General features: G+C 28.8%; 1 protein-coding gene and 1 long non-coding RNA gene across 2 annotated transcripts; both read left to right on the forward strand.

Moving 5' to 3' along the window:
- Window positions 1-682: 682 nt before the first annotated feature.
- Window positions 683-16555, forward strand: LOC111715932 (uncharacterized). Its single transcript, XR_002768351.1, has 3 exons — window positions 683-1169; window positions 1877-1940; window positions 16490-16555. It is a non-coding gene; the product is annotated as an uncharacterized LOC111715932 (long non-coding RNA).
- Window positions 16556-16583: 28 nt separating this feature from the next.
- On the forward strand, window positions 16584-24938 carry LOC111715933 (uncharacterized). The gene is made up of 7 exons (XM_023491343.1): window positions 16584-16689; window positions 18397-18450; window positions 19368-19400; window positions 19837-19945; window positions 20502-20570; window positions 20908-20961; window positions 24832-24938. Exons 1-7 carry the CDS (start codon window positions 16684-16686, stop codon window positions 24840-24842), a joined length of 336 nt encoding a protein of 111 aa, XP_023347111.1. The 5' UTR covers window positions 16584-16683; the 3' UTR covers window positions 24843-24938.
- Window positions 24939-25426: the final 488 nt, after the last annotated feature.

Raw genomic sequence — 25426 nt, forward strand, 5'->3', positions numbered from 1 at the left:
TCAAACAATGTAAGTTTGAAATATGAAAGGTATGCATGATCTGGTTGTTGAGATTTAGATATTGGAAAATTGGGATTTGTGGCAAAAACTCAATTCCTTTAATAAAAACAAGATTACAGAAAATTTATTATGCTCCAACATTTGTCAACAAGTTAACCAAAAAGTTATCCAATTTGTTTTTAAATGTTGAGAAGTGAAATAAATTAAAAGAAAAAAAAATTCAATCTTTTTTTACTTTACTTAACTTTTCTAATTTGGTAGTATAGCTAATATCTTATCTTACCAAGGATATCTTAAATGTAATAAATCGTTCGAGAAAAAAATAAATTTCACAAAAGAATTTTTATGTTTTTCCACTTCACTTAACTTATGAAGAAAGAAGAAATCTGTTAGTAGTTTAATACCATACAGGTGAAAATAATCTTTATCTATCAGGGATATCTTGAAGAACAGCTTGAATTCCGTTTCACAATTATATTTTCTTCTTCAAATACAGACCAATTATATTCAGCACTTATTTAAAGCTAGGGATGGGGCTTTCAATTATTTTTAAAACATGTTTTTAAAAGATGTCTTTCTACTTCCCTTTCAAAACAAAAATAATATTTTACTTTTTCGTCTTTCTTTCAAAATGACTTATGGCAAAGAAGGAATTGAGTCACTGGTTTTCTAAATCCCTCGTATAAAAGGTTTACTAGAATACGGGGTAATATGGAGAACCTTTGTATAAAAGGTTTACTAAAATACAAGGTGAGCTAGAGAACCCTTGTAATAAAGGTTTACTAGAATACAGGGTGAGCTAGAGAACCCTTGTATTACAGGTTTACTAGAATACGGGGTAATATAGAGAACCTTTGTATAAAAGGTTTACTAGAATACAGGGTGAGCTAGAGAACCCTTGTATAAAAGGTTTACTAGAATACAGGGTGAGCTAGAGAACTCTTGTATAAAAGGTTTACTAGAATACAGAGTGAGTTTGAATATCCAATGTATGAGAGGTTTATTGTAGGACAGGGTGAACATTTTAACCCCTTGTATAAAAGGTTATTATAATACAATGTGAAGCAGAATAAACCCCTAATCTATGATAGGTTAATAAAATACATTATTTTAATTTGTTTTTAGAAAAGTAAAAAAATGCGAAGAATTTTTGATTTAAGAGCCCTCAGGTTTGGATTAATTACTTATTTTATATTTTGATGACTTTATATTTTTGAATAAAAGTCACAAGTCAAGGAAACAATTGTTCACTTCTTTGATAAAATCTATAGAACAGAAACAAAGAAAGAAACAAAGAATTTAGATTCTTTTTGAGCAAACAGGCGCGTAGTGGAGGTTAAGCCAAGGGGAGTGCACTTTTTTGTGCACCCCTCTAAGGGTTGATGTGCACCCCCCTAAAATACCGGTATTAAGATAAAATAAAGTTTACAATCTATATTAATCTATCTCAAGGCTGACTATTAGTCTTCTGGCCCTATTACCAATCTTTTTAAATGAAACCACCCAAAAAAATTATTGTAAATAAGATTAAGGTTACAAGAAAGAATTTGAGAAATAATCATAATCATAATAAATTAGAGCCTGCCTCTGGCTCTAGGGGCCTAGGGTGGTGCATGTCTAGGGGGGCACAGGGGGTACCGGCCCCCCTCCCCCCTCCACTATGCGGCTCTGAGCAAATGATTAAAGTACTTATGGAATATTTTTTATTTAGGGGGCGGGGCAATTCTTTTTAACTTGAAGTTTTTTGAGCCTCATCCTCAAGTGTTTCTATTTTCCTTGGACTTTTTAAGTGCTGAATTCTAATACTTTATTTCGAAAAACTTATTTTCAAAAAGCTTTTCTAGATTTAGTTTCTACCTATGATTATCTATTTTAGTGCTCCTGTGGTCTTAATATTTGGTGTACTGTACTTCACTTGTTCCTCTTCAAATACATTCAAAGTAATACACGCTAAGGAATTGAGTCTTTACCACAAACTTAGATTTTCTAATCCCTCTATCTTTGCAATAACCTGATGATGTAAACCTTCAACATTACAAATTTAGAATTTTATATAACATAATTTATAGTTTGAAGTATCAAAGTTCTCCGACGTCGGGTTTAAAAGATATAGGGATTAGACATTTGAGTTTGTGGCAAAAACTTATTTCCTTTGCAGCTTTAGTGATTGTAAATTAAACCAGATGCAGCCTAAAGTCCGACAGTGTCAACCAAGTTGCACAAGGGGGGGAGTGCAGAAGTAACAAACGCCATGCCCGCTCCTCAAATGGTAATTTGCAATAAAAAAGTTAACATGAAACGGTTTATATCTTAGAAACAAGACCATATTGATCTCTGTTAATGGCCCTATGGTGTACAATATTGTTAGATCTTAGATCCAATTGGTTGATTTAATGACTGCATTTCATGATTGGAGTTGAGATAGTTCGGTCGGGTTGCCTGTTACTAAAAATTATCTCACCGTGATCAAAGTAATATCTATCTCCATTTAAAAGTTTTTTTCAAAAAACCTTTACAGTGTTTAGATTTTTGTACTCGTCTACTTGAGTTCAACAAAACTAATGCATAGNTCGCTTCATTGCTTATTGAGTAGCACACAGGCGCAAAGTTTCAAGAACATGGTTTGACATATTTATAGATTTATTTTCGAAACCAAAGAGCAATAAAGAAAGCTTTAATATTGTACACCATAAGGCCAGTAACAGAGGTCAATATGGTCTTATGGCTAAGAAATAAATGCTTTAATGTTATACTTATTTTGACTCAAAATATGTTTGGGTGGCGGTGATTGCCCATTGTGGACTTCTGCACTACCCCCTGGTTAAAACTATAGATAACTGTTTTAAGTCTGTATTTCCTGAAAAGAAAATAATTTCTACAAATAAGAGTTAACCATACAGTCCTTGGATGTCGGAAGCCTTCATTATCTCTAGAAAAAAATAAAAAAAATTCAAGACACACAGTTTAACTTTGGCATTTTGATATTTTGTATCCTTCTTCAAGGCATTGACGTATACATACACATGATATTTTATAGATATATTTACAGTTAATATATAGACCGATCTCATATCCTTGCAAATAGAAAATTCAAGACAAACAGTTTAACTTTGGCATTTTGATATTTTGTATCCCAACATTTAACAAAGATTGTATGCTATCAAAAAATGTCAAAAACGCAAATCTTAGAAACAAAAATGATTTTTATATTCCTAGAATAAAATCTATTAAAATTGGACTGCTCCCCTCTCACAGTTTCCCTAAAATATGGTATAAAAATAAACAACACTTTTCTAAGCTTTCAAATATCAATCTTATTTCAAATTTTAACAGAATTTTATCAGCAGAACAAATGTTTTAATTCTAAAACATGCTATGTTTGCAAAAGAATCGAAGAAACCAAAGACGACTTTACAAAGAAAAAAATAAAAAGATTTAAAAGAGTAAAAGATATAATCATACTTAAAGGATGTCAAAAATCAACGCAAATTAAAAAGATGCCTAAAAATGCCCGTTTTTCATAGAACCTATATAACTTTCACACTCCATAAAGCTTTTTTTACTTATTTTTAACATTAATAAATCTATAATTTTAATTTCTAAAAGTTGTTAGTTCATCGTCAAAAAATACTAACAATCCACCACTAATTCCTATTAATTATAGTGTAAACAATAAATATGTAACTTTCCTTATCCTTTCCTTTCCTTTTCCTTTTCTTACGATTTTTATATTTTTTTTAGAATTGGGGGTAAATATTCCCACAACCTATACTTTTAGAGTTTTTTAAATATTTTCTTCTGAAACACTTTATTTTGTATGTTTTTGTTATATTTCATAAATAAATAATTTTTTACTTTACTTTACTTACTTTTATCCTTCTTTCAAGGCATTGAAGTATACACACACATGATATTTTATACATATTTCTAAAATTATTATATAGACCGATCTCATATCCTTGCAAATAGAAAATTTAAGACACACAGTTTATTTTTGGCATTTTGATATTTTGTATCCTTCTTTCAAGGAATTGACTTATACACACAAATGATATTTTATAGATATTTTATAATCAATATATAGACCGATCTCATATCCTTGCAAATAGAAAATTCAAGACACACAGTTTAACTTTGGCATTTTGATATTTCGTATCCTACTTCAAATAATTTTAGCCTTTAGTATTCAAATTTATCCATGGTTTTCAAATATTTCAAAAAGTTTTTTCAGATAAAATGTTTTTATTTGGAATAAGAGGAATGGCTAACAAGGAATGGCAATTAATGTTTAAAAACAATATTAGTCAACTTTGCTAAGAGATAAGAGGCAACTCTCTTTCTCTAAAAATTAAACCTTCTAATCTACAATCTACTATTTATTATATTATTTGGCATAATTAGTTTGGTGCGGTGGGCTTTGCTCTTCTCTTCTGTACATCACTTCTGGTGATATCAGAACGATGTAAGATTTTTTTAATACATTTAAAAACATTTATAGTGTCAATCCCATACGGTGCACCGGGTGCACCCAATAAATATGAAATATCTAATCACATTATCAATGTCTTTCTCTTCAAAATATGATTTTTTTCAATCAGGGTCTCTCAAAAAAATGACTTTTTATTGGAACAAATTGTTCATTTTCATACTAGGACTAATGTCATTTCATGTATTTTAAGGAAAACATTTTTAGTACTATTGTTAGCATTATCATTTATGTATTCGAGTCATTTAATTTCTGGGTGAAAAAAAATAATCAAATAAAAACTGAATTTACCTTAAAACTTCTTTTTTAAACTTATATTTAGAAAAGAAAACGAGTTGTTAAAATCAGTAATTCACATGACAGTAGTTCAAACAGCAAAGTACATACCTTTTCTTAGAGAGAACTGTCGTCTTCTAAATGAGATTAATGAAGGCGTTCATAATTAGTTTGGATGACGTATTGTAGTTGATCAGATTCAAATCGAAATCTAAAGAAAATATTTAATAGTGTCAACGTTGCACAAAGGTAGAAAACATATTTACTATTATAAGTAGAATTCTACATTGAGATTCATAAGATCCATGAACATTGAACACGAAACATAGAACAGTGTACACATTTTCATTCCTCATTATTAAGCTGATGTTTAATCCACTAATAAAAATATTTCCCTGTTAAAACCAAAAATTCCTAAAGGATTGATTAATGATTAAATGTCGGCTTCCTATTCCATAGTTAAATGGGGCTCATTCTAATAAATCAACAGGATTACCCACAAGGGATAAGATTTGAGAGACAGATGCAAGGAAAAATACTGTCTGTTATATTCTTGATTCTATGCAATTTCAAAATTCTTTTTTGCCAAATTATTAAATAAGTCACTTGAAGTCCAGACTCTGGGCAGAGAAATTAATTTAAACTTCGGAACGTTATATTTAACAAGTTTCAAGTTATCTTTACAGTATCATCCTTCGTAATTAAGCCTATATACTATATAAACATGATTGCAAAATATATTGTCCACCATATCTCTATAAACTAGTGTATACATGATTACAAAAAATATTGTCCCACATATATCTATATACTAGTGTACACAAGATTACAAAACATATTTTCGAACATATCTCTATATACTAGTATATACATGATTACAAAACATATTGTCCAACATATCTCTATATACTATATATACATGATTACACAAAATTTTGTCCATCATATCTCTATATACTAGTGTATACATGATTACAAAACATTTTGTCCAACATATCGATATAAACTTTATATACATGATTACAAACATATTGTCCAACATATCTCTATATACTAGTGTATGATTACAAAAAAATATTGTCGAACATATATCTATATACTAGTGAAAACATGATTGCAAAACATATTGTCCAACATATCTGTATATACTATATATTCAAGATTACAAACATATTGTCCAACATAACTTCAATATACTCTAGTGTATACATGATTACAAAACATTTTGTCCAACATAACTTATACATACTAGTTTATACATGATTACAAAACATATTCTCCATCATAACTTAATTATACTACTGTATACATGATTACAAAACATATTGTCCAACATATCTCTATATACTATATATACATGATTACAAAACATATTGTCCAACATATCTCTATATACTAGTGTATGTATGATTACAAAACATATTGTCCCACATATCTCTATATACTAGTGTATTCAAGATTACAAAACATATTGTCCAACATATCTCTATATACTATGTATACATGATTACAAAACATATTGTCGAACATATCTCTATATAGTAGTGAAAACATGATTACAAAACATATTGTCCAACATATCTCTATATACTAGTGTATACATGATTACAAAACATATTGTCCAACATATCTCTAGATATACTCTAGTGTATACATGATTACAAAACATATTGTTTATATACTAGTGTATACATGATTACAAAACATATTGTCCAACATTTCTCTATATACTAGTGCATACATGATTACAAAACATATTATCCAACATATCTCTATATACTATATATACATGATTACAAAACATATTGTCCAACATATCTCTATATACTAGTGTATACAAGATTACAAAACATATTGTCCAACATATCTCTATATACTAGTGTATACATGATTACAAAACATATTGTCCAACATAACTTATATATACTAGTGTATACATGATTACAAAACATATTGTCCAACATATCTCTATATAATAGTGTATACATGATTACAAAATATATTGTCCAACATATCTTTATATAATAGTGTATACATGATTACAAAACATATTGTCCAACATATTTCTGTATACTATTGTATACATGATTACAAAACATATTGTCCAACATATCTCTATATACTAGTATATACATGATTGCAAAACATATTGTCCAACATATCTCTATATACTATATATATATATATACATGATTGCAAAACATATTGTCCAACATATCTCTATATACTATATATATACATGATTACAAAACATATTGTCCAACATATCTCTATAAACTAGTGTACACAAGATTACAAAACATATTGTCAAACATTTCTCTATATACTAGTGTACACATGATTACAAAAATATTGTAAAACATATATCTATATATTAGTGTATACAAGATTACAAAACATATTGTCGAACATATCTCTATATACTCGTATATACACGATTACAAAACATATTGTCCAACATTTCTCTATAAACTAGTGTATACATGATTACCAAAAAAATTGTCGAACATATATCTATATACTAGTGTACACAAGATTACAAAACATATTTTCGAACATATCTCTATATACTATATATACATGATTACAAAACATATTGTCCAACATATCTCTATATACTATGTATACATGATTACAAAACATATTGTCGAACATATCTCTATATACTATATATACATGATTACAAAACATATTGTCCAACATATCTCTATATACTAGTGTATACATGATTACAAAACATATTGTCCAACATATCTCTATATACTAGTGAATACAAGATTACAAAACATATTGTCCAACATATCTCCATATACTAGTGTATACATGATCACAAAACATATTGTCCAACATATCTCTATATTCTAGTGTATACATGATTACAAAACATATTGTCCAACATATCTGTATATACTATATATACATGATTACAAAACATATTGTCCAACATATATCTATATACTAGTGTATGCATGATTACAAAGCATGTTGTCCAACATATCTCTATAAACTAATGTACACATGTTTACAAAACATATTGTCTAGCATATCTCTATAATATTCTAGTGTATTCAAGATTACAAAACATAATGTCCAACATATTTCTATATTTTAATTTCAAATATCAAGAGAAATATGTAAAATACAAACAGTTCTTTACTTCTAACGTTTTTTTTTTTCAAATTTCAAGAAATATGTAAACACAAACAGTTCTAAAGTTTTATTGGACTCGTAAGAATAAAACGTTATATTTAATTTTATAAAGATTGGAATGTCCGTTTCACAACGGTGCCAACGAGTTATAACTCCATTGCTTTTAGATTTGATTTTTTTAAATTATGTTTTCTCCGGAAAAGTTACTTGCGGATTTCTGCTAACAAAAACAATTGTTGTCAAAATTTCACATTTTTCAAGCTAGAAAAGCGAAAGCACATGTGCACATTATTAATCACTTACGTACAGTTTTTTAACTTTTGGTTTAGATTATGAAATTTTTGAATACCAACCATCAGCTTCTGGACTGAAAGAAATATTAACAGGTTAGAAAAATTCTTGTTGTACTTTTTTCTGCTTCTAAGATACAGGGTAGGCCACAAAGAATGAAACTTCAAAAACAACTGTACGATATTTATTCTTTCTTTACAACTTCTTGTAACTATACTTGGTGTTTTTCTTTTGTAATATCATTTAATTATTCTTAAATATATGTAATAAATAAATTCTTTAGGTTGACAGAAATAATAAGTCGTCTTATATTTTCATTATTTGTTGGGCACAATCATTGGCTTCTTGTTAAGAAACTATAGTTGAAAATTTACAAGATTCAAAATTCAAAAAGTATTGGTCTGATTTTTTTAAAAAAAAATTGACGTCACCTAATAATCCTTAACATATAAAAAAGAACCTGTCAAATCATTCGTTGGGATGTTTAGAAAGATGAAAATTTCCCTGTATGATAATTGAAGGACTGAAAATTTTAAATAACCTGATTTTTAATCAAGAAAAACTAAAAATGTGCAAATTTCCTTTGACAGGTTGTTTGCAAAAAATTTGCATTTTTTTTCGTATAACGTGTGCAATCCGTTTCCTTATGTCATAGGCTTTTCAAAAAGCTAAATTTTATCAAAATCTGAAGTGGGTCAAAACAAAGATTTCGTTTGTTACAGGAAAAAGCAGTCATTCAGGCAGTGTGCCTGAGGACTCAGGCAGTTAGTATTAAAGCTCGGTTTTAGGCTTGAAGAAATGGCTTTGGGTATGTAGGACAACCTCAGATCAATACTTTTTTAGTTATGTAAAAAAAACTATAGGGGGGGGTCAAATTGCCCCCCCCCCAGCAGGAATAGGGTTAAAGAACTTTTGAAAATAAGAAAAGTCACAAAAAAAAACCATCTGAAATCATATTTCTCAATTATTACCACTGCATTAGTTGAGTTTTGAATTACTCGAATAAAATATAACTTAATTTGTCAACTGCAGGGGCATCAGAAAAAACAATTTTGGCCACAATCAACCTTTAGAATTTCTATAGACTATATTCCTTTTCCTTTATCTTAATAATTCAGAAAGTTATTGATTTTATGATGACTTAATATGTAAAACATTAATTTTATGAGTATGTATTGATAGTTTTTCATCTAACATAACTTTTGAGATTATAAACTTTTAGAAACAAAATTTAATAAAAACAAGATTATAGAAAATATGATATGCTACAACATTTGTCAAATGTAATTTTCTATATTTTATTTTGACTTCTTTTTAGAGTTAAGAACACAAATTTGATTATTTACTTTATACTTGGAAACTGAAAATATGAAATAATAAGGTTTTCATCTTTTGAATAATAACTTCTGGATTACAAACTAGCCTAAATTTAAAAAAACAAGATTATAAAAAATATATTATGCTCCAACATTTGTCAAAAAGTTAACCAAAAAGTTATCCAATTTGTTTTTAAATGTTGAGAAGAGAAATAAATTAAAAGAAAACAAATTCAATCTTTTTTCACTTTACTTAACTTTTCTAATTTGGTAGTATAGCTAATATCATATCTTATCAAGGATATCTTAAATGTAATAAATTGTTCAGAAGAAAAATAAATTTCTGAAAAGAATTTTAGGTTTTTCCACTTCACTTAACTGTATACAGAAAGAAGAAATCTGCTAGTATGATAATATCATACAGGTGAAAATATTCTTTATCTATCAAGGATATCTTGAAGAACAGCTTGAATTCTGTTTCGCAATTATATTTTCTTCTCCAAATACAGAACAATTTTAGCACTCACACGAAACACACTGCATTAAGGTAAAATCAGAATTTTTTTCAAAAAGTGTTGAGCAAAGCAATTTTTAATTTTTAAATATCTAAAACATAATACAATGTAAACTTACTTAAATTTATTCAGCACATTTATTTAAAGCTAGGGATGGGGCTTTCAATTATTTTTAAAACTTGTTTTTAAAAGTTTTCATTTTGGAAAATACAATCTATTCCCCTTTCAAAACCAAAATAATATTTAACTTTTTTGTCTTTCTTTTCAAAATGAAATATGGCAAAGAAGGAACTGAGTTTCTGGTTTTCTAAATCTCTTGTATAAAAGGTTTACTAGAATACAGGGTGAGCTAGAGAACCTTTGTATAAAAGGTTTACTAGAATACAGGGTGAGCTAGAGAACCTTTGTATAAAAGGTTTACTAGAAAACAGGGTTAGCTAGAGAACCCTTGCATAAAAGGTTTACTAGAATACAGGGTGAGCTAGAGAACCCTTGAAAAAAACGTTTACTAGAATACAGGGTGAGCTAGAGAACCCTTAAATAAAAGGTTTACTAGAATACAGGGTGAGCTAGAGAACCCTTGAAAAAAACGTTTACTAGAATACAGGGTGAGCTAGAGAACCCTTGCATAAAAGGTTTACTAGAATACAGGGTGAGCTAGAGAACTCTTGTATAAAAGGTTTACTAGAATACAGGGTGAGCTAGAGAACCCTTGTATAAAAGGTTTACTAGAATACAGGGTGAGCTAGAGAACTCTTGTATAAAAGGTTTACTAGAATACAGGGTGAGCTAGAGAACCCTTGTATAAAAGGTTTACTAGAATACAGAGTGAGCTTAAATATCCAATATATGAGAGGTTTATTGTAGGACAGGGTGAACATTTGAACCCCTTGTATAAAAGGTTTATCAAAATACAAGATGAAGCAGAATAAACCCCTATTCTATAGTAGATTAATAAAATACATTATTTTAATCTATAGAACAGAAACAAAGAAAGAAACAAAGAATTTAGATTCTTTTTGAGCAAATAGGCGCGTAGTGGAGGTTAAGCCTCGGGGGTGCACTTTTTTGTGAATCCCCCTATAATGGTTGATGTGCACCCCCCTAAAGTACCGGTATTAAGATAAAATAAAGTTTGAAATCTATATTAATCTATCTGAAGGCTGACTATTAGTCTTCTGGCCCTAATACCAATCATTTTAAATGAAACCGCGCAAAAAAAATATTGTAGATAAGATTAAGGTTACAAGAAAGAATTTGAGAAATAATCATAATCATAATAAATATGTAAATTAAACCAGATGCAGCCTAAAGTCAGACAGTGTCAACCAAGTTGCACAAGGGGAGGAGTGCAGAAGTAAACAAACAAACAAACAAACAATCCAAACATGTTTTGCGGAATGCCCGCTCCTCAAATGGTAATTTGCAATAAAAAAGTTAACATTAAACGATTTATTTCTTATAAATAAGACCATATTGACCTCTGTTAATGGTCCTATGGTGTACAATATTGTTAGATCTTAGATCCAATTGGTTGATTTAATGACCGCATTTCATGATTGGAGTTAAGATAGTTCGGTCAGGCTGTCTGTTACTAAAAATTATCTAACCACGCTTAAAGTGATATCTATCTCCATTTAAAAGATTTTTTCAAAAAACCTTTACAGTGTTTAGATTTTTGTTTTCGTATACTTGAGTTCAACAAAACTAATTACATGCATAGAAAGAACAAAAAATTTAGAAAAATTGGTCTCATCTCGCCTACTAGTGAAATTGAAGTCTAGTATTAACCCTATCTCTGCTGGGGTACTTGAAAACCAGGATATGCTGGGGGGGGGGGTCAATTTGACCCCCCCCNAGCAATAAAGAAAGCTTTAATAGTGTACACCATAAGGCCAGTAACAGAGGTCAATATGGTCTTATTGCTAAGAAATAAATGCTTTAATGTTACGCTTATTTTGTCTGATTACAAATTGAGGTGATGGAGATTACCAATTGAGGAGCACACATGCCGCAAAATATGTTTGGGTGGCGGTGATTGCCCATTGAGGACTTCTGCACTCCCCCTTGGTTGAAACTATAGAAAACTGTTTTAAGTCTTCATTTCCTGAAAAGAAAATAATTTCTGCAAATAAGAGTAAACCATACAGTCCTTAGATGTCTGAAGCCTTCATTATCTCTAGAAAAAATAAAAACATATTTTTAAATAAAAAATTTAGTAAACCTTGACCTGGAACTAAAATGAGATTTAAATAGTACAATACAGTTTATACCCGACTAGTTGGGGTAGCAAGGAAAAAATATTATGATGAAAAGTTTAAAGAATATAGTAAAGATTGTAAAAAAAATTTGGCAAACAACAATAAATAGTGTTTTAGGAAGGGGGGGGGGGAAGTCTATAAATATCCCAAATACTCTGAACAATGGTTTAGTTCTCTCAGGGGTAGCTGAAATATCTGTAGGTTTCAATACATTTTTCTCTAGTCTAGGTCCTTAACTAGCAAAGAATATCCATAACACAACAAAAAAATTCTCTAATTATCTCTCAGAAAAAACTGGTGAAAACTTTGTTTTTGAAAATATGACCCCTAATATCATGAATGATGCTCTAAGCAAATTAAAAAAATAAGAACAGCTCCGGTCCAGATAACATTTCTATAAACCTATAAAAGTCGATAATGCTAAGTATCATGGGTCCTATTTGCCATTTTTTTGATATGTTGTTTAAAACTGGTTATATTCCAACCATCCTTAAACTGTAAAAATTGTTCCAGTCTTCAAGACTTGTGAAATACAAATTACAGACCAATTAGTTTACTTTCATATTTTTCAAAACTTTTAGAAAAAGTAGCTGAAAATCAAATCATGAAATGTCTAAATAAGTTTAAACTTCTCTATGAGCACCAGTATAGGTTTAGGGGTAAGCATAACACTACCCAGCCTTTAATCCATTTTCTATATAAAATACTTTAGGAATTTTAATTGATTTAATTAAAGCTTTTGACACCTGTGATATAGATATAATACTCAAAAAGTTAGATCATCATGGGTTCACAGGGATATCCAATCGGTGGTTTGAAAATTTTTTAAAGGAAAAGAAAACAGATTACTTCAATCAAGGGTGTAAATTTCCCTCTTGAAGAAATTCTTTGTGGAATTCCTCAGGGGTCAATATTAGGCCCAATTTTATTCTTAATTCTCATAATTGACCTTCCAAATGCATCAAACAATTTTTTGCTGTTGACACAACCTTACAATATGATTTTTAGAGCTTTCAAAAATTGCAGACTGGTTCACAGCAAATAAAATAACATTACATGCCTTTAAAACAAAGTATACACTTTTCAGAAAGAAAACAAAAGTTCTGGTAGGTGACTTGCTTAAACTTTTCATTGAAAATAATGAAATAGATAGAATAGGTGTTGGTTGCAAAAATGAATCCTTTGTTGGAATACATCTTGATGAAAACCTAACCTGGAATCACCATATTAAAGCTGTCAAAAACAAAGCATCTAATTCAGTGTTTGCATTATCAAATGTAAGAAATATACTTCCAAGTAACATTAAGCATACTATTTATAACTCATTATTTTGCTCATTTGAAGAATATGCAATTTCAGAAATAAAAGTCCTGAAATGAAAAAATTAGCTCCAAAAATGTGCAGTTATAGATATTGATAATGCAAAAACAGCTTCACATACAGAGCCTCTTTTCTTTAAATTAAAAGTTTTGACTGAATTTAATCAAGTAACATTTATGCATAAATACATGAAATACCTTCTACCCTCCTCATTTAACAACACTTTTAAAAATCTTAGAAATTTTGAAAGATCAAATTGGCATTCTAAACACAGGCTCATTAGGATATCTTCCCTCATATGCACTTCTTAAGATATGAAATAATCTGCCACTTGATTTAAAAAGAAGTGCCTTGTTGAGCATATTTAAAAAAGGTTTATTTGAAATGTTATCTGACGCCTACATCTCAAAGTGCAATAAACCCTCTTCTTATTCTTGCAAAAAATAAATAAAGAACTTTGTGGATTTTTGTACATGCTTAATCTTATTCTGTTATACGTACTAAACTTTAAAACAGAAAAACTGTTATGCTACACCTTGGTGTCTCAACTAGTTTCTTTTATTACCTAAATTTTAATTTTGTTCTTTCTCCCACTTTTATATAACAAAATTTGACGAATGATTCTACTAAGGTGTATTTGAGTCCGGTGCTCCAACAAATTTTGTTAGATGAAAATTTGAGATTTCTTAGAGTGCAGTTTAATTTCTGCAATTATGTTTCTCTATAATATTAGCACACCAGTTTCAGCACTGATATAGGACACACACTACAGTAAAGGGAATTGCCTGTTTTGATAAAATAATTAATCAAAACATTATTGTAATAAAAATATGGATAAAATAAGCGTTAAAGTAATAAAATAACTCACTACATTTTTTTATTAAGCTAGCATTGAAAAGTTTGACTAGGTAAATATGTCACACTACTATCTTATCTCTACTACAAGGGCAAAATCAGGGAGGAGAGGTGAACATTTTCTACTTATTTTTGTGAAAACTTGCTTTTGAAAACATTGTTAAAATATTTTATTCCCCAAAAAGTAATTTTTTATCCTATCAATATTTAACAACTTTTAAAGTCTGTTTTTTTCACATTTCCATTTTTAAATAGGTGTGCACAGCATCTGCTACACATTTGATTTTAAATGGTTTGATTATCAAAGTTAGGTTCTCCTTATAAGTTCTCCTTCAGGTTCTCCAAAAAACTTTACACTTTTAAAAACAATATTAAGATTGGGCATGATTTAGTTTGTCAAAAAAAAAAACAATTAAAAAAATATTTTTCCAGACAACATTAATGTCGCATTGGGGATTAGTGGGTTAGGTAACATTTAAAGTTTTTAACCCTATCCCGATTGGGATTTTTTTGTCAATTATGGATGGGGGGGGGGAGAATGTTTTCAACCCCCCTGCTATGATTTTGCCCTTAGAGTTGAGACAGGGGAGTGTGATACATGTGACAAGTCTTCAGGACATGCGAATCTGATGATTTACAAATTACAGACCAATTAGTTTACATATTTTTCAAAACTTTTAGAAATAGTAGCTGAAAATCAAATCATGAAATATCTAAATAAGTTTAGACTTCTCTATGAGCACCAGTATAGGTTTAGGGGTAAGCATAACACTACCCAGCCTTTAATCCATTTTCTATATAAAATACTTAAGGAATTTTAATTAATTTAACTAAAGCTTTTAAAACCTATAGATATGATTCTCAAAAAGTTAGATCATTATGGGTTCAGAGGGATATCCAATCGGTGGTTTGAAAATTTTTTAAAGGAAAAGAAAACAGATTACTTTAATCAAGGGTGTAAATTCCTCTCTTGAAGAAATTCTTTTTGGAATTCCTCAGGGGTCAATATTAGGCCCAATTTTATTCTTAATTCTCATAATTGACCTTCCAAATGCATCAAACAACTTTTTGCTGTTAACACAACCTTACAATATGATTTTTAGAGCTTTCAAAAATTGCAGACTGGTTCACAGCAAATAAAAAGACATTACATGCCTCTAAAACAAAGTATACACTTTTCAGAAAGAAAACAAAAGTTCTGGTAGATGACTTGCTTAAACTTTTCATCGAAAATAATGAAATAGATAGATAAGGTGTTGGTTTTAAAAATAAATCCTTTGTTGGAATACATCTTGATGAAAACCTAACCTGGAATCGCCATATTAAAGCTGTCAAAAACAAAGCATCTAGGTCAGTGTTTGCATTATCAAATGTAAGAAATATATTTCCAAGTAACATTAGGCATACTATTTATAACTCATTATTTCGCTTTTGACTGAATTTAATCAAGTAACATTTATGCAGAAATACATGAAATACCTTCCACCCTCCTCATTTAACAACAAAATCTTAAAAATTTTGAAAGATCAAATTGGCATTCTAAACACAGGCTCATTAGAATATCTTCCCTCATATGCACTTCCTAAGATATGAAATAATCTGCCACTTGATTTAAAAAGAAGTGCCTTGTTAGGCATATTTAAAAAAGGTTTATTTGAAATGTTATCTGACGCCTACATCTCAAAGTACAATAAACCCTCTTCTTATTCTTGCAAAAAAATAAATATTATACTTTGTAGATTTTTGTACATGCTTAATCTTATTCTGTTATACGTACTAAACTTTAAAACTGAAAAACTGTTATGCTACACCTTGGTGTCTCAACTAGCTTCTTTTATTACCTAAATTTTAATTTTGTTCTTTCTCCCACTTTTCCAAAGCATCTTCTTTTTGTTATTTTCATTTTTATACATTTTTTAATCAAAATTTTTTTTGCAAATTGATTTTCTGTTAAGCCATTGAATTTTGGCGTGGAAGGGGGGTCTAGGGGTTGATGGTGAAGTACGAGATTCTGTTAAGCAATTGAATTCTGGCGTGGAGGGGGGTCTAGGGGTTGATGGTGAAGTACGAGATTCTGTTAAGCAATTGAATTNAAGAAGGTATTATACCCTAGCTACAGATAATCCTGATATAAAGAAGGTATTATACCCTGGCTACAGATAATCCAGATCTCAAGAAGGTATTATACCCTGATTACAGATAATCCAGATCACATGAAGGTATTATACCCCAGCTACAGATAATCCTGATCTCCAGAAAGTATATTATACCCCAGCTACAGATAATCCTGATATAAAGAAGGTACTATACCCTGGCTACAGATAATCCTGATCTCCAGAAGGTATTATACTCTAGCTACAGATAATCCTGATATAAAGAAGGTATTATACCCCCGCTACAGATATACAGATCTCAAGAGGGTATTATACCCAACTACGGATAATTCACATCACAAGAAGGTATTATAACCCAACTACAGAAAATCCTGATCTCCAGAAGCTTTTATAACCCAGCTACAGATAATCCAGGTCTTAAGAAGGTAATATAAATATTTAAAAAAAAAGAATATTATTAATTTAAATGATAAAGTTTAAGTTTTGCTTAATGCAGTTATTAGAAAATGGAAAATGGAAACAAAGAAAAGTCTAAATCCTGATAATCACTATTTTAATTATTCATAATTTCATAAGGTTTAACAATGACTCTTACACCACTATTGATTTTTATTAGTTATTAAACTCCAACTAAATGAAAGTTTTCCAATTGGACCATTTTTTTTTTAAATGAAAAAAAATTCTCAGACAATAAGTTCTTAAATAGGAGTAAAAGTAGACAATAAAAATATAAATATATCTGGATGTATATATAAGTAAGATTAATTTGTATTCCATTGTGCGCGCCATTTAAGATCAATATACAGAAACAGGGGGACCTTTCTTATTTAAAAAACAGGTTTTAGATTTTTCTCTACTATCTACAAGAAAAAATGGTTTAAGAAGAAAATCAAAAGTGTGTCCATTAGATACTTAGATTAAGTAATCGCAATTAAGGATAACTCATTCTAAAGTTTAAACTTAAAAAATAGAAAATCCGCAATATACTTTACATAACTCTTGGGAGTAGTGAAAAAATGGATGAAGTACTCAAGAATTCTCAAGACCTCATTTTAATCTGAAAATAGAATAGAATATTAAACTAGAAATAAATGATTTTCAATCCACGAACACACTTCAGACCTTGTTGCTGGTTAAAGTGGGAGTAAGCTCTTCAGAGTTCTTCTGTGAAGGAGTCACCTTGGTGCTGCACATACTCATCTGGGCTTGTACCAGCTGCGTTTTAAAGTTCAAAAGGGAATATGCCTGACATTTTAGATGAAGCTTATGTATCTAAATTGCTGAACTAAGAGAAATGAATTTGCAGGATTATAATCCTGCACAGAGTAGTTTACTTGAGATCTGAGTTTTTGACAACTTCTTTTTCTCTGCAAAGCATCCATAGTATTTTCAAATCAGCTTGCTGTGTGCAAGAATCATAAATTTTGACTGTATCTTTCCAATATACAAAAAAATAATAACAGCATTTTTTTCCCCTATTCATTACGTGGTATATTTTGCTCATATTAAAGTGTTTAGAAAATATAATTTTTTCCTCTCTTTGTAGGACAAATAATTTGTCCTCAAACTTTAGGACAAATTATGTGTAGGACAAATTATTTGTAGGACAAATAATGTGTAGGACAAATGAATTGTACTCAAAAATTAGTGTAGGACAAAAGATTGTAGGACAAATGATTGTAGGAAAAATAATTGAAAGACAAATTCCATAGCGCCTAATTTTATATGCAAATAGGTGTAAATGTGTTGAATGATAGGGATCATAATAATGATACTTTTAAATGTTCCTTCTAATTAATTTTATATATCTAGGCTGAGCTGACAGATGCAGAAAAACACGAGAACAGACTGATATCTTGGGAGAAAGTAAGTCTAATATCTCAACTTCTATTGAAGTATACTTAACCCCCTTCCTTAACACAATTTCATCTGGCATTTTTGTTGCCCCAAAGTACCCAACCCAAATTAACCCTATCTCTGCTGGGGTACTTGAAAACCAGGATATGCTAAATCCCATGTTTGATGTCCAAATATGACAAATGATACATCATTGGAAAGCTCTGTGCTCTACTTTTATAATCTGCAAAAAAATTGCAAATTTGCAAAAATTGAATTTTTTATCGCAAAACCCAGTTATATAGTAAAAATGTTTGCAAAAAAAAATTTGTCCAAAAAATGAAAATTTATACATTTTTGAAAAGCCCTTGACCATGCCATTTTAAATATGCAAAAAAATTGCAAAATTTTAAATAACCTGATTTTTAATGAAGAAAAACTAAAAATGTGCAAATTTCCTTTGACAGGTTGTTTGTAAATAATTTGCAATTTTTTTTCGCAAAACTTGTGCAATTCCATTCCTTATGTCAAAGGCTTTCCAAAAAGCTAAATTTTATCAAAATCTGACAAGTGGAAGTGGGTCAAAACAAAGATTTAGTTTGTTACAGGCAAAAGCAGTCATTCAGGCAGTGTGCCTGAGGACTCAGGCAGTTAGTATTAAAGCCCAGTTTTAGGCCTAACGGGAGGGCTTTGGTTATGTGGGAAAAGTCAGAAAATTTCAACAGCCTCAGACCAATACTTTTTGAGTTATGTAAGAAAAACTACAGGGGGGTGGGTCAAATTTCCCCCCCCCCCCAGCAGGAATAGGGTTAAATTCTGTTTATTAAAATCTTTTCTGAGAGCTGACATTCAAAGGTTCTATGAATATTCCTTTTTTTCTAATTTAAATCGCATGCATAAATCCCAAAAATAAACATTGTTTTCTAGTAAGACACTATATCTTTTAGAATTGGATAAATCAGATTCCAAGTTCCCCAAAGGAAGATAACAAATTGTTTCGAAAGAAATCATTATTTTGAAAATTTATAAACAATAAACAATTTAAAAAGTAATACCATTTATCTATTTCTTCATAATTAATAACAAAGACTTTTTGGAGTAAAACAACAAAAATTCATTTACAATAAAAGTTTTTAACAGATATAAATGTATATTCTTATTAACAACATTTTTTTATTATCTGGCTAAGATTAACTCAATATTATAGAATTTTATTCATTGTATACTAAATAACCCTGGTCAAGGTTTCTGAATTTTGGTTGGTCGAAGAATTTTGTTAGGTAAAAGGTTGATTTGTTTAAGAAAGCTATAAAAATGTTTTAAATCCTCAACATTTTTTCTTACAATGTGCAAATGAAATGGTGGCTTGAAAAGTCTAGTACATATATTAACTTTTGTAAAATCTTGAACCTGCAGAGTGGTTATGGTAGTACTATAAAAGCGACTGAAAACATGAGAAAATCTCTGGAAACTATCACAAATCAACTCAAAAAAGATTTGGCAAAGGAAGCTATCAGATTTCTCGGTAAATTATTATTTTCACTAATAATTTCAAGTTTACGTCTGGTGGGGCAAATGTAAAAAAATATAAAGCAAATTTACATTCCGGATATATTTCAAAAACAAAATTAAGTAAATTCATATTTTAAAGACTTGAAACTTTTCAAACAAAGTGAGTTTTTGTCAAAAAGTTAAAATTTCTTTGCTACCTAATGTAAACCATTGATATTTCTTAATGTACTAAAACTGTTTGATTGTACAGAATTTACAGCTTGAAATATTAAAGGCCTACAATACCAGGTTGTTAATAAATTATAAATCAGAAATTATTAAAAAAGACTCAGTTTCTTTCACAAAAATGCCCTTTATTGAAAATATAAAAATTTTAGAAAACTTTTAAAAATCATAATTGTATAAAAATTACTTTAAGAACTTTGTTTATTGTACAGTACACTATTTTACAGTTTAGTACTCTGTACAGCACAGTTTTTTTGCACCAAAACTTGTTAGCAAATAATTAATGTAAAGCAATGATAAAATATTTTAGGATTATTTTCTACTTAAATTAATTTTTTTGATAGATTGTCCAAGTGGAGATATGACATGGATGCCACTATTTCTGAGATCAAGAACAGATGTTATTTATTCAGGTCAAGTAGGATTGATAATAATTACAAAAATGATAATTAAGTGAAAACAGATGGCCGCAATTACAAAAAAAGTTCAAAATTTTGAACTTAGAACATTTTAAATGACAATATTATTAACAATATTGCATTTCATGATGCGAATGACAATTAAGATGCTAATACATGTAATATAAAAAATCCTGTAATGAGATGAACCGAAAAATGATCATAAGGTTAAACACATTTCAATAATATTTTTGTTTGAAAACTGCAATATCTACAACACAATAAAAGTAATGATAATTAATAAAAGTTGAATTAAATATCATTAAATTTTCATAATACCTTTAAATTTCAGGGTACGATTTGATTCCTGCAAATATAGAAATGTCTAAAGCCAACTTTTCAAAAGGTAAAAATCTCATAGAAATACTGGTTACTATAAATATTCTAATGTTTAGAATCATTTAGATTGCAAACATTTCTTTCGAAATTCCGAACAGAATGTACTATGTGAGATATTCCTAACAGACTGTTCACCATTTTTAACAGAATAATATTTGTAAGTTTGAAAGTATGAACAAAATGCACTGTTATAGAAGTTGTGAGGACTGACTCTAATAACGAGGCTAAATGGTTCAGTAACTATATATTTTAAGTCTAAATATTCGAGATCAAAACGACTGATATCTTAACACATGAAAACTCAATATATTTGGTTTGGCTTGGCAAAACTCTTCAGACTTCTAGAGGTGGAAAATATCGTCTTCCACACTGTAAATATTAAAACGTAATAAAAAAAAGAATTTTTGGAAAAGCGAATCACAGAGTTTTTTTTTAATAATTTTTGTAATTTTTCAAATTTCATTTGTTGAAAAAACATATCTTTTACAAAAAACTTAATAAAAGGAAAAAATATTTTTAGTTTTCAAATAAACATAATTTTTGAATATTATATTAAAAAAATTAAATCAAGAAACAAATTTTAAAAAATGTTGCTGATGTATGTTTACAGTGTGATAGGGGTTCTTTTAATAATGGAGGAAAGATTAAAACATTCTTGCAGCCACGACCTAAACCCTCTGACCTGACCTAACTTAAATTTGGCTAAATTTGGAAGGATTTCAATGGGGTTAATTTCAGTGATTTATTCACCTCTTATTAGTCATTAAATTTTTGTTGGCCTTTTGTTTTACTTCACAAACTTACTTATACTTTTTTGTAGCCCTAGTCATATACCTTTTAAAAATGCAAGCAACATGCTTGTTTCTAGTTAAAGTTTTTAAGGCATTATTGGCAAAATACGTTAGTCAATATATGTGTAAGAGCATGAACATCTTGGTTTGCAGTAACATATGTTATAAGTTCTTACATGTAAAGAGGGGTATGCCCGAATTACCCTTCTAATAGGGATTCCACGAATTTCTACATATGAAATGCAATGAGTTCAGCGTGGTTTTGCGCACTTTGCGTAATTTTTGTGCAAAATTTTAAGCAAATTGACAAAAATTAATACATTAAGCATAGAATAAAATGAAGATTTATATAACTATTTCATACAAAAAAAATTATCAACAAAAACATATAATTAAACTAGTCTTAATTGGTTACTTTCTGTTACAAAAAGCTCAAGGTAAGGAACCAAAATTAATCAAATACAAATTGAGAGACTGAGAAACTTGGTAATATTTAAATCCTATTAAATTATATCAAGTGACCCTCCATGAATAAAGTTTGCACCCATGAGATCGTACCTCATCTTGACTATCAATGGTCAAATATGTTGTGCCGTTTAATGTGACCAATAGCAAGACATTCCAAAACCAGATTTTTCCAGAATTCAGATACCGGCTAAAAACCTTTTAATTCCAAGAAATACACACATGTGATTTTAACGAAATTGGGGAATTGCGCAAATCTTAGGCTGTGAAAATAGGGCAATTTAGCGCAAATGACTTTTGCGAATGATTGCTGAAATTGCTGTTTTTTTCGCGCAAAACTGATGCGCAACCAAAGACAAATTTTGCATTTCGTTCCGCAAAAATTGCGCAAAAGTTTTGCAAATGGAAACCCTACCTTCTAACCTTTATCTAATTAGTAATGGTAAAGATATCCTATTTTTTCTAGATTACAAAATGATTAATTCTAACAATTTACTTCATTGTTTTTGCAAGTCAATAGAAACCTGCAGTAGACGATTGGCATCTCTTGGTTTCCGGACCAGACAAAGCTTAATATGTTACCTTTTTGATTCAGACATGCAATTAAAATTGCGATTTAACTCTATCCGAATGGTCAATATTTGTTTTATATTTGATATGATGAAGGATAGAATAGAAGATAGCTTTGATCTAGTTCTCAATAGACATGTCTCAATTCATTTGGGTCTGCTAGATAGTATACAGGTTTGGTGGCAAATTTAGGGTTTCCAATGTAATAGATTATTCTCTTAAGCGTAGTTACGTGCAGTTGTGCGTAATAATTTTCATTTAGTGTAATTTCTCAGGATTATTCGTAATTGGGGAAAAATTACACCTTAATTTTGCATTATTTCTACAAAGTAATTTTTCGAAATTTTGCAATAATTACATCTATGAAATTTTGAAGTTTTAACTTTTAATTTAAATAAAACAACTAACTTACAAGGAAAATAATGTCACGCAAGTTGAATCAGAAATTTCAGCCAATACTATGTTGATTTAATTTTCAAGTTCGACAACTAAAAAGTTTAACAAAGGGCCAACAATTTATTTTTATCTAAAAAATACATAATCTATAAATTTTCAATTTACGACGACTTGTTAATATTTCAACCTAATTTCTCAAGTTTACCCTCCTCGTTTGCAAAAAAATGTCAATAAAATCGTCAAAATATGTTTGACATGGTTGTAGCGGAATATCCTTACACATATGGAAAGTATGTGTGTGATTATTTCTGAGAATTAAAATGTACTTTATTTATTTCGGAATTGTTTCGTATTATGTAATTTCGCAAAATTACGCATTAATTACGCAAAACTAGACTTTCTTTCAAAAACGTAATAAATGCGTAATTACGGGTAATGTAATTATGACTGGAAACCCTAGTGGTCATTTAGATTTATACTTTTTAAATATTTAATTAAAAAAATTTAAAACATATTTAGATGTTCCATAACATGATACAGAGCAATATATTTAAACATATTTAGATGTTCCATAACATAATACAGAGTATATTCAAATATTTAGTTTAAAATATTTAAAACATATTTAGATGTTCCATAACATAATGCAGAGCATATTCAAATATTTAGTTTAATATATTTCAACATATTTAGATGTTTTATAACATGATACAGAGCATATTCAAATATTTAGTTTAGTATATTTCAACATATTTAGATGTTTTATAACATGATACAGAGCATATTCAAATATTTAGTTCAAAATATTTCAACATATTTAGATGTTCCATAACATAATACAGAGCATATTCAAACATTTAGTTTAATATATTTTAACATATTTAGATGTTCCATAACATAATGCAGAGCATATTCAAATATTTTTTTTAATATATTTTAACATATTTAGATGTTCCATAACATGATACAGAGCATATTCAAATATTTAGTTTAACATATTTTAACATATTTAGATGTTCCATATCATAATACAGAGAGCATATTAAAATATTTAGTTTAATATATTTAAACATATTTAGATGTTCCATAACATAATGCAGAGCATATTCAAATATTTAGTTTAATATATTTTAATATATTTAGATGTTTTATAACATAATACAGAGCATATTTAAATATTTAGTTCAAAATGTTTCAACATATTTAGATGTTCCATAACATAATGCAGAGCATATTCAAATATTTAGTTTAATATATTTTAACATATTTAGATGTTCCATAACATAATGCAGAGCATATTCAAATATTTTGTTTAATATATTTTAACATATTTAGATGTTCCATAAAATAATGCAGAGCATATTCAAATATTTAGTTTGATATTTTTTAACATATTTAGATGGTCCATAACATAATGCAGAGCATATTCAAATATTTAATTTGATATATTTAAACATATTTAGATGTTCCATATCATAATACAGAGCATATTCAAATATTTAGTTTAATATATTTTAACATATTTAGATGTTCCATAACATAATGCAGAGCATATTCAAATATTTAGTTTAATATATTCTAACATATTTAGATGTTCCGTAACATGATACAGAGTATATTCAATTATTTAGTTTAAAATATTTTAACATATTTAGATGTTCTATAACATAATGCAGAGCGGATCTAAATATTTAATTACAACGACCTTTCCTGGTGTTACTATAAATGATCCCCTGAAATATTCAAACCAAGAAGTTTCAGGCAGAAGGTGAAATATTTAATTTTTCACAATTTTTAAAAAATTTTGTGATTTTTTTTTAAAAAGCAAAAAATTTGGTTTCATAAAGTAAATAGTTTTTCAGTTGGTTTTATAAAGTTTATCGTTTGTCAGCGGGATCAATATTTGTTGGAATAGGATTTTCTTAGAAAATTTGGTTGATTTCGAACTATTATTTTCTTAAACATGATCTCAACTGAAAAAAAAAACAATATTTACGAAATTTTCATATATACATACTTGTTAAGGATAATCTTTATTCAATATATATTTTGAAATAAACTATTATCTTCTTAATATTTCTAGAAATTTACTTACATCAGTTGAACAAATTCTGTCTTTTTATTCTTTCCCATCCATTTTTTTCAGTCCTAAATTCACATTCATTTTGGATAAACAAATAAACAAATTTAATAAATCAATTTTCTTTGAGTTTTTTACTTTTGATTAACTTTTATTTAAATCCAAATAAA

The sequence above is a fragment of the Eurytemora carolleeae genome, unplaced genomic scaffold (genome assembly GCF_000591075.1).
Source record: "Eurytemora carolleeae unplaced genomic scaffold, Eaff_2.0 scaffold1907, whole genome shotgun sequence".
Classification (NCBI taxonomy): Eukaryota; Metazoa; Arthropoda; class Copepoda; order Calanoida; family Temoridae; genus Eurytemora; species Eurytemora carolleeae.

What these genes read in the sequence shown, in the direction of transcription:
- LOC111715933 (XM_023491343.1), top strand. An exon ending in AGATTCCAAGTTCCCCAAAG is followed by an intron (nt 19,401 to 19,836) that starts GAAGATAACAAA and finishes TTGAACCTGCAG; the next exon opens with AGTGGTTATGGTAGTACTAT. An exon ending in AACAGATGTTATTTATTCAG is followed by an intron (nt 20,571 to 20,907) that starts GTCAAGTAGGAT and finishes TTTAAATTTCAG; the next exon opens with GGTACGATTTGATTCCTGCA.